The 9,333-nt window shown below is 34.2% G+C and overlaps 2 protein-coding genes across 4 annotated transcripts; one reads left to right on the forward strand and one right to left on the reverse strand.

Moving 5' to 3' along the window:
* The first annotated feature begins 1,489 nt into the window (after positions 1-1,489).
* Positions 1,490-2,581, forward strand: LOC145036467 (uncharacterized protein At5g01610-like). 2 transcript variants are annotated; one of them, XM_078984917.1, is made up of 4 exons: positions 1,490-1,627; positions 1,692-1,886; positions 2,011-2,065; positions 2,155-2,581. In XM_078984917.1, exons 2-4 carry the CDS (start codon positions 1,779-1,781, stop codon positions 2,532-2,534), a joined length of 543 nt encoding a protein of 180 aa, XP_078841043.1. In that variant the 5' UTR covers positions 1,490-1,627; positions 1,692-1,778; the 3' UTR covers positions 2,535-2,581. The 2 variants fall into 2 exon arrangements, with proteins under 2 accessions (XP_078841043.1, XP_078841042.1); XM_078984916.1 differs by lacking the exon at positions 1,490-1,627 and having other exon boundaries at positions 1,634-1,886.
* A 133-nt stretch (positions 2,582-2,714) lies between these two features.
* Positions 2,715-4,965, reverse strand: LOC145036465 (protein RETARDED ROOT GROWTH, mitochondrial-like). 2 transcript variants are annotated; one of them, XM_078984915.1, is made up of 8 exons: positions 4,300-4,413; positions 4,167-4,221; positions 3,951-4,062; positions 3,714-3,873; positions 3,486-3,634; positions 3,241-3,392; positions 3,045-3,159; positions 2,715-2,959 (listed from the first exon to the last, which is right to left on the reverse strand). In XM_078984915.1, the coding sequence occupies exons 1-8, from the start codon at positions 4,397-4,399 to the stop codon at positions 2,819-2,821; spliced, it is 984 nt and encodes a 327-aa protein (XP_078841041.1). In that variant the 5' UTR covers positions 4,400-4,413; the 3' UTR covers positions 2,715-2,818. The 2 variants fall into 2 exon arrangements, with proteins under 2 accessions (XP_078841041.1, XP_078841040.1); XM_078984914.1 differs by lacking the exon at positions 4,167-4,221 and having other exon boundaries at positions 4,300-4,965.
* Between the last annotated feature and the right edge of the window lie 4,368 nt (positions 4,966-9,333).

Raw genomic sequence — 9,333 nt, forward strand, 5'->3', positions numbered from 1 at the left:
TGCGAATAATAAATTCAATTATTATTATTATATTACCGAGTTTCGTCCAAAACCAGATCTATCCTTCTCGATTAGATCCGATTATAAGAAAGGTAGAAGAAGACTGTCCTGTTATTGGACGAATGAAACACAAGACAGAAAAATAAAACCGACCTGTTGATAGCTGACTTGATCTTGAAGCAACTGCACGGATCAGATTCCTGTCCTTAAAAGGTTTTTACTTCGCTTGTATTGGCTGTAAACAACAGAGTAAAACCCCAGGATTTAATGCAGCTAGATCGATATTCCAACAGCACTGGAAATCGACAAACACAAAGCGACTACTCGGAAACTAGAAGAAAAAACCGCAGAGAGAGGGAGAGAGCTTTGAGAATTCGTGTGTGTTCTGAATGGCTAGTCAAATCGGCTTGACCCGAACTCACCAAAAACAAAAGCTCCTCAGCTCGCTGTACAAGGGGAAGGGCTTTGATAAGAAAGAGTTTGGGGGTGTCCCGCTTAGTTAACAAACATCGAGTTTAAATTAAAGTCGAGGCAGACTTCATTTTGGGCGGATAGCGGGAATCGAACCCGCTGCTTTCATGGCAGTTAGCCGGTTCTCGGTACAGTCTCTTCGATCCCATCCCGCCTAACCAACTCAAACTACTAATCCTAGCTCTTTCTAGGACGAAGTGCAAAGTGCGCCTAAATCGCGCCATTTCGCGCACTCGGGGCGTCGGCTAGTGCTAGGCTAGGCTAGGCGCACGCGTGGGCTTGGCCCATTCCTTTGATCCACTAAAGCCTTTGAAGGCTTACCAAGGGAATAGGCTTATAAACCCCCAAAAGTTTCTTCTCCCCACCAATGTGGGATACAAAGGAAATTGCCAACTTGCAAATCCTTTATATATATAAAGTTCCAACATGGATCCCATGGATGTTACTAACATTAACATACTCTAATTTCAAGCCTTTAGTTGTATTCAAATCATTCCTAACCCTAAGCTTCGTGTTTTTAAACTTTCATGTACGTATAAAATCTGTTTTAATGCATCAAGATTACATACACTCATAAGGCATAGATCTATTTTATGTTTTTTTAAGGTTTTGTGTATAGCATGAGCATCTGCTGGGACAGCATTACCGCTATTGTGGGGATGTTATTCTTGAGTTCTATTCACTCATAGAAACCATAGGAGCAACGTCTTGCATTGTTCTAGGCAGGAAGAAAATGCCTAGAAAACACATCAAGGCTGCCGTCGGTTTGTAAGGCGTCTGGGCCATATCAAGGCCTTAAGGGGCTATTTTCCTCATTCTCTTGCTTCCATACGAGAAGCTGCGTATGGGTTTGCTTCGCATATTGTTTAAAAAAAAAAAAAAAAAAAAAAAAAGATTTTACACTTATGGTCCCTGTACTATTCCCTTAGTTGCCCTGCAATCGCTTTATGAAAATAAATAAATAAATAAACAAACTTTTAAATGAAGAAACACCATTGATCTGAATCCAAACAAACCTACAGAACAAATCGGCGGTTCCAAGCCAAAATTACCGAAACAACCTCACTCTTTTTGTTAAATTACACTCTCGAAAACTGTGAGCTCAAATTCTCCCCACTCATTTGAAGTACAGCTGCATGTCACTCGCATCAAATCGGTATGTTTGTCTTCACACTTTCCCTCATTTACCCTTTCTACTAAACAGCGTTTCCCACTTTCAGGGCGCAGAAACCCATCTTCTTAACAGAAATTACACACAATTTTACGTATAGTGATTGTGCGAAGGTGTGCAAGAGCATAGGGGGAAAATGGAGAAAGCATTGGTGAAAGTCGGAAGCATCAAAGCTAAAGCAGGAAGCTATTGGATTTCAAAGAAAGCTAAACAGGAGTTGTCCAACATCTCCGATGACCTAACTGTATGTTTGATTTCCCCTGTTTTCTCTTAATTTTATGTCTGATTATCGATTATCGTTAAAATGTAGCTCGATTATCTGGTGGTTTTGTTGTTAACCTAGAACTTACAATGTTTAAATCTCGCAGACTTTATCAAGTACTGTTGAAGAGAAGGCAAAATGGATTTTTAACAAGCTCAAAGGTACAAAGTCAAAATCAAAATCCAGATTCAGATTATCAGTATTATTCGCGATTAACACCATTGACGAGATTATTCATGTTAAATCACAGGAAAACCGGAGAAGTCCTTGCCGGAGCTCCTCCGTGAGTTCAACTTACCACCGGCTCTTTTCCCTGACAACATAGTATCTTATGAATTTGATGAAACAAAGGGAAAACTGGTGGTGCATTTGCCCTCAGCTTGTGAGGTAAGCTTCAAGGACTCATCAGTCATAAGGTACGCCACTCGAGTGAAAGCCATTTTGTTGAGGGGAAAGTTGAGTAACATTGAAGGAATGAAAACGAAGGTGTTGGTATGGGTCAAAATCACAAATATTGCAGTTGAAGGTTATCGATCAGATAAGGTCTGGTTTACTGCAGGAGTTAAAAGATCTAAGCCTAAAGATGCTTATGAAATTCCTAGTGTTGCCATTCGATGTCAAGAATTTTGAAAACCGGATCAAATTGACCTTAAATTTTCTACATTTATCGTTCTGTTTGGATTTGTGTTGCTTCTTACAAGTTTCATTTTACATATTTAAATATATTGTTATCATTATCATGGGTAAATAATGCAAGTATGTTGTCATGAATTATCACATTTGCAATTCTAAATGAGCAAAATATAGACATTCTTTGGGTTTGAAATCAATACTTTCCTATTTCACTACTATGTTCTAACAACAAAAACAATACATGTAAAATAAATAAATCTTTATCAATATATATAACTCCATCATATTGGGACTAAGTTTGTTTCCCGGATGATTTCATATATTCCTATAAAGTTCTCTATGCTCAACAACACAATGATGCACCATTCCAAAAGATCCGACTTGCGGTTTTGCAGTGCTTCTTGTAGAAAATGAATATTATGCTGCAAAACAAACAAAAACAATAAAAAATAAGATTCATATTCATATTCAAGATTTCATAAAACAAATTCTGGTGTGAAAAGTTACCTCAACAAACTTCAATTTATAATCAAGATTTCCAAACCGTTGTGTTACTTCATATTCCTCACGAAGGTACTCGTATATTTGAGCATACTTTGCCTCTCTCCAAGCAATCTCTGATCTGAAAAATAACAACAAATCCATTCATTTTACATCACTTCCCATTTTTTAACTTCATAGCCTTTTGAAAATTGCAATTCACCTGTCGAAAATTCCTACTCTAAGAATTACATCAGCAAGATTTGAATTAGCCTTTCCAACAAGTTGGAAAAGCTTCTTCCTATCCATGGTAAATGTGCCTGTTTTCTCCATTACCCTATTGATATATGTAAATTCTTCAATCATGCCATCAACCTTTTTAAAAACGAAACATGTCAAATTGTAAGATAAAGTGCATAATTTCATATTCACATCTAAATAGAAAAAGGTGATTGTTAGATTTGACACCTGTGAAACAAAGTAATCCAATGCAATACTTTGGCCAAGAACACTACTAATAGTACGTATACTGTCAATATCAAAGTTTCTCAGAACAATGTAATCAGGACCTCCCTGCATATCCTCCATCAACAATGGCTTCTCCTTCACCACATAATCTGTTTGTTTACACAACCACAAATGCTGCTTTAAGGAAACTATCATGACAAATGTGATTTTTGGTATTAGTTAACTAACCATCTTTTCTTGTTTCTTGAAGCAATCCAGAAGCATGTCTTCTAATAATGTCAAGGTAAGACTCAATCTCATGATCTTCAACATTAAACAACACAGCAGATCCGTATTGGAATACGACCATATAACTATGGGAGCTAGGGTTTTCTTCAACATCAATGTCCTGAAGTAAAAACCTTTTCTGAATTAAACTTTTGTAAGAGATAGTTCTAGAATGAAAAAGTGTGAGGAAATCCAAACCATATGATCTGAACTGAAATTGGAAAATCTGAGAGCGATATGGTTTGTTGAGCGTGAAGTAGGAGGAACAAAATGGCTTGATATCTCAACTTGCAGGCTCTTCAAATCAACACTGCCAAAACCATATATCTGACTCTGAGAAACCAAAGCATAAAGAAGAAAACAACAAAAAGCAGATATGAGAATAGGGATTAGGATCCCAAAAGCATGGCATACAAGTTTTCAAATGATCGCCTGTTTGCGTTAGGATTCATTGGCATTTCAACAAACACTACACGGGCATGGTAAATTGGTAATCAATAGCCTTAAAACAACAACTGCATCATAGACATGATGAAGGAATAGGAACCTGGTGCAGAGAAAGATAGCTCTGACGGAGATTTTTCTGAGCTCATCGTCATCTTCATCGTGCAAGAATAATTCTTCTGAATATTTCTGTTCGTCGTCATAACTACCAAGATCAAAAATGGGGCGTGCCGCAGTCGGATAAGAAGAGAAGGCCCTAAAGCTACCATAACTATTCGAGGGAATTAACGAACTAAGGGAGGGATCGGGATCGGGATTTAGAGGTCTAACAAGACGGCGGAAAACAAAATTAGGTCGAAAAACATGGGTTTTTCGAGAAAATGAATTGGTGGCGAATCTTGAGACAAGAAGGGAGGTTCTCCATCTCCCCATTCACTGGAACTACTACCGATAAGTAGTTCTACGATTGGATATTAATGTGAACTAGTGATTAGTAGTGCTACGATTGGATATTAATGTTCTTCTGTTGCAGTTGCAGCGGTGGCGTTGATTGAATGTTCGGAGATTGGATGATTTCTTCATGTCTTTTCTTGGGGGAAGGAGGCGGCTTGCGTTAGAAAAGCCACCGGACTCGGTAAAAGTTCATGGATGTATGATGAATCGACGGAGAGAGACCATCCTTTGGAAAGCAAGATCAATGGTTAGCAGGGTAACGTTGAAATGCTACGGGAATGGGTACGAGAGCAACACGTCCAAGAAATCTTTTTCTATAGAAGAGATACTTCTAAAATAAAAAAATTTATACATTTAGTCATTCAATTTTTTTCGTTCATATTTATCCATTTAACTTGTTAAACTGTACACATTCAGTCCTTATGATCGGTTACTTCAAATCATCAGGGAAAAATGATTTAATAAGATAATATATTTTTTATTGTGTACACATTTAATCCTTAATATTTTTGTATATATTTAGTCCTTAATATTTTTTTTGTTTCAAATAAATCATTTTTTTGTACTTATTCAGTACTTATAAATGATTTCTTTAGGTTTTCTCATGACATCTTATGTGAGACAATTATTGATTAGTTGTTTGGGGTTGTTGATGTTTATGTCCAACATGATCTCGTCGACTGCTTGGTTGTCTAGGTCTTGCGGTTTGGCTCAGGTATTTTATTCTGAATGTCGTAACTTCTTCATACGATATCAGATTTTAACGATCTTTATATTTACGTGTTCATTTTTTCATTAAGATTACTCTCGTTAAAATGTAATATATTTTTACTTACAATTTTATAAAAAATAAAAAAAAAAACATCCATACATGTATTCATAAAAAAAAATATGGACATGGGCAGACGCAGGAATACATAGTTGGTGTTACCGAGATGAAATAGGTGTTGTTGGTATATGAAAAATAGCTATAAATGAAAAAAATCAAAAATACGAGATCATGTGGATATAAAGATTATTCGCATGGATATAAAGATCGTTTACATATATATAAAAATCGTTAAAATCCGAGATCGTATGAAGAAGTTATGACGTTCAGAACACATGATCTAAGTAACCAAGTAGTTGAGATCACGATAGACATAAACATCAAAAGGCCCAAACACTTCATTAATGAATTTCCCACGTAAGATATATTAAGGACTAAATATGTACAAAGTGAAAAATATATTACCCTATTAAGTTATTTTTACCGGCTAACCTGGAGTAGTCGGTCATAAGAACTGAATGTGTACGCATTTGTTCTTTTTAGGGATAGTCGATCAAGGAGATGACGGAAGATGGCATCAAATCAACGGCGTAAAGGCTTGGATGACTTTATTTAGGCCATGGTACTCTTTTCAATGGCAAGGATAGCTTTCATCGTTTTTTGACTAAAGACATTAGTTAAAGGGGTAAATGTGGACGAAAAAAATCAGTGACTAAATGTGTACAAATCGAAAAATACATTACCCTTTTAAGTCATTATCCCCTTCTAAAATAAACACATTAGTACCTTTTGCTTTTAGTTTTTTGGATTTTAGAAAAAAGTTTGAATTAAAAAAAAAAAAAAAAAATATGTTCGTCAAACTTTTAGGTTTGAGATATGGACTCAATGTTCATGGATAATGACATAAAAACCCTTAAATTTGTCAGGAATTCACGGTTTTACCCTTTGTCAGAATTTAAATTCGTTTATACCGTAAACTTGCAATTTTTTTTCTTTTATACCCTTTTAACTGGTTGAACCGGTCACCCGCATACGTGGCACACCACGTGTGTGCTGAGTCGACGGTACCTGCTGACGTGCCAACCACGTGGGCAAATGATTTTTATTATATAAAAAATTCATAATCCACAAATGTACGAGGAAGCAGGATTCGAAGCTGCAATCTCCCACTAACAAAGTAGCATGCTTACCACTCAGCTAAATCAACTCTTCAGTACCAATTCTTCAGTTTTTTTAACTGAACAAATGCTATATATTGTAAATACTAAAACATTTTTGGGAAAATGAGGTGGAGGGGATTCAAACGATCACATCTAAATTAGAAAACAAAGGGCATTCAACTCAGCTACAAAACTTTTTATGTTTTAAAACGTGAAACGTAATATATATTGTATATTAATAGAAAACATTTTAAACGGTAGGTATATTTATATGATGTATATAAATACATATTTGGTTTATTATCTTTCACAATTTAAAAAATATAAAATATATAAATACATATCTTTATTTAACGTATTTAGTTTATTTATGCACTTAAAATCGTATTTTTAAATATATGCACTTAAAATCGTATTTTTATTTAACGTATTTGGTTTAGTTATGAATATTTCCTAAATATATGATGTGGAAGTGAAGATAATATGACATCGATGTGACAATACTTTTTGTGGGTACACCCAAAAGCCTAAAAGCAAAGAAACAACGAAAACTTTATTCCTCTATTAGTTTCACACATTATCAAACACGGATACAACATATATTTAAACGACATTTCCAATCAAATTTATGATTGCAAGATCAATTTTCTTTATTACACATATCAACGAATGGGCCACTTTACTAGTAGTCATTTTCCAGAAAATGTATTTTTTTTTTCGATCTAAATCATGGATGTGATCAGAGTAAATTGGTTTATAGTTACTGTTTTAACTTGATTTAATTGAGAGATGCATACGACTTTTTTCAGCGTGATATTGTGTAATGGATTTGAATAAATTTGACTTTTTTCAGGGTGATTAGGTGATATTGTGTAATGGACTTGAATAAATTTGAGAATGGGCTGCTGTGACTTCGGCTTTAAAGCTGGGCTTCGAAAAAGGACTGATAGATTGGATCCCAAATTATATGCGCTCAATGAAATCCCAAATTACAGAATTAGTGTTCTCGTGATAGATTGGATCATTCTTAAGAACATACAATTCTACCATAGCACCACTTTAATAGTCATCATATCTATAAGGCTACCAAAAGGTGGACACAAAGTTACGATGATATGAAAATCCCATCCATTTCAGATAAGCTTATTGGATTCTAGACAATTATTTTGAGTTTTGAACCTACTTTTTCCAGTTTATAACCCAAGTTATTTAGGAAAAGGAATAAGGTAGCCATTATTATTCGCAACACCACAATTTCTAAATTTGAGTTGTTTTTTCGTCAAAATCAAGTGTCAGAAATGCTATTTCAAGGGACCACTTGCCCAAACGGACAAATCGATAATGTGTCTAGAATGTCTGTTTGGATTGCTTGTTCGTTTTTCTTCAAATGCAAGATAAAATTGTATTTTTCGTTACTTCATTAGTGATTACTCATTTGGAAGTAACACTTTATTCTATTCAAGAGGTATATTAGTTAGATCAGATATTTTGATCAAAATATATTTATTGATAAATATACTGATGCAGTCTATTGAACTAGGGTTATATGAAAATTTATATGGCATTCATTGTATGTTGCAACACTTGTACTGAAGCTAGGGTTTTAAGCTCTCTAGACTCCTTAGTTATTAAGTTTTCTTTATTGTGGCATTAGGGTTTTAAGCTCTCTAGACTCCTTAGTTATTAAGTTTTCTTTATTGTGGCATTAGAACTTTTAACAACAAACGAAGCAAGAATTCGTGTATGTGATCTTATGTATTCGGTATTATTTACATGTTTAGTAAAATGTATGTGCATGTGCATGTCTACATGATGGTGTTTGTGAATTTATGCAGATGAATGATGTAGTTGAGTTTGGATGCAAAACATGCGTGTGATTGGATTTACATAGGAAAAGGAACTACACATATATTATCTCTTATAGCGGATCCACTTATGAATTTTTATGCTTTATGTTAGGGATGAACATATTAATCGAAAAACTCAAGTTAACCGAAATAATCAAACCATTTTAACCGAACAATTACTTAAAAAAGTGGTGTTTTCTATATTTTATTAACCAAATACATATGGTTCGGTTATGATTTTCATCTAAAACTGAACCACTAAAAACCGAACCGAACCAATAATATTAATAAATGTTTTTAATATAATATTAAATATATGGTATGTAATTATTATTCGAATTGAAATTTAAAGGGTAATTATTTGGAATTAAATGGGATACCTAATCTTCTATCATATTAATATACTATAAACACCTAATCGTTCACTTTTTATGACAATGTACTTTATGTTTTTCATTTTTATAGCAAAATATTTTTTATTTTTATCTCATTTTCGACCATTATGATTAACCAATATTAACCATTAACAATAATCATTAATCGACAAAAAAACCGTTAACCAAAACCAATACTAATCAATACTCAATGGCAACCAAAATGCATTAAGCACTTATAATGGTTATGGTTCGTTTTTAGCTAAAAACCGAACCAAATTGAAGCTTGAAAGATGGCTTATTAAGTTATTATTAAAATTTGTCAAAAAAAAATGAACCATGATCCCAAATAGTTATGAATTGAATTGAAATGGTCAACAAGAGCATGCCAAGTGTTTGTAGATGATGATGTGCAGACATATGAGTAGAAAACTATAATAGAATTTTAATGTCAAGAGAAGTATTTTGTTAGAAGGGTTATTTGCATCAAATAGGTAAAACTTAGGCTTGACTTGAGAGCTGACCAATTAGGTA

The sequence above is a fragment of the Lactuca saligna genome, chromosome 3, assembly GCF_052625555.1.
Source record: "Lactuca saligna cultivar CGN05327 chromosome 3, ASM5262555v1, whole genome shotgun sequence".
NCBI lineage: Eukaryota > Viridiplantae > Streptophyta > Magnoliopsida > Asterales > Asteraceae > Lactuca > Lactuca saligna.

What these genes read in the sequence shown, in the direction of transcription:
- LOC145036465 (XM_078984914.1), bottom strand. Translation starts at nt 4,628, where the DNA reads ATGGGGAGATGGAGAACCTCCCTTCTTGTCTCAAGATTCGCCACCAAT. An exon ending in TGGATTACTTTGTTTCACAG is followed by an intron (nt 3,393 to 3,485) that starts GTGTCAAATCTA and finishes GTTTTTAAAAAG; the next exon opens with GTTGATGGCATGATTGAAGA. An exon ending in ATAAATTGAAGTTTGTTGAG is followed by an intron (nt 2,960 to 3,044) that starts GTAACTTTTCAC and finishes TTTGTTTTGCAG; the next exon opens with CATAATATTCATTTTCTACA.
- LOC145036467 (XM_078984917.1), top strand. Translation starts at nt 1,779, where the DNA reads ATGGAGAAAGCATTGGTGAAAGTCGGAAGCATCAAAGCTAAAGCAGGA. An exon ending in ACATCTCCGATGACCTAACT is followed by an intron (nt 1,887 to 2,010) that starts GTATGTTTGATT and finishes TAAATCTCGCAG; the next exon opens with ACTTTATCAAGTACTGTTGA. An exon ending in GATTTTTAACAAGCTCAAAG is followed by an intron (nt 2,066 to 2,154) that starts GTACAAAGTCAA and finishes GTTAAATCACAG; the next exon opens with GAAAACCGGAGAAGTCCTTG.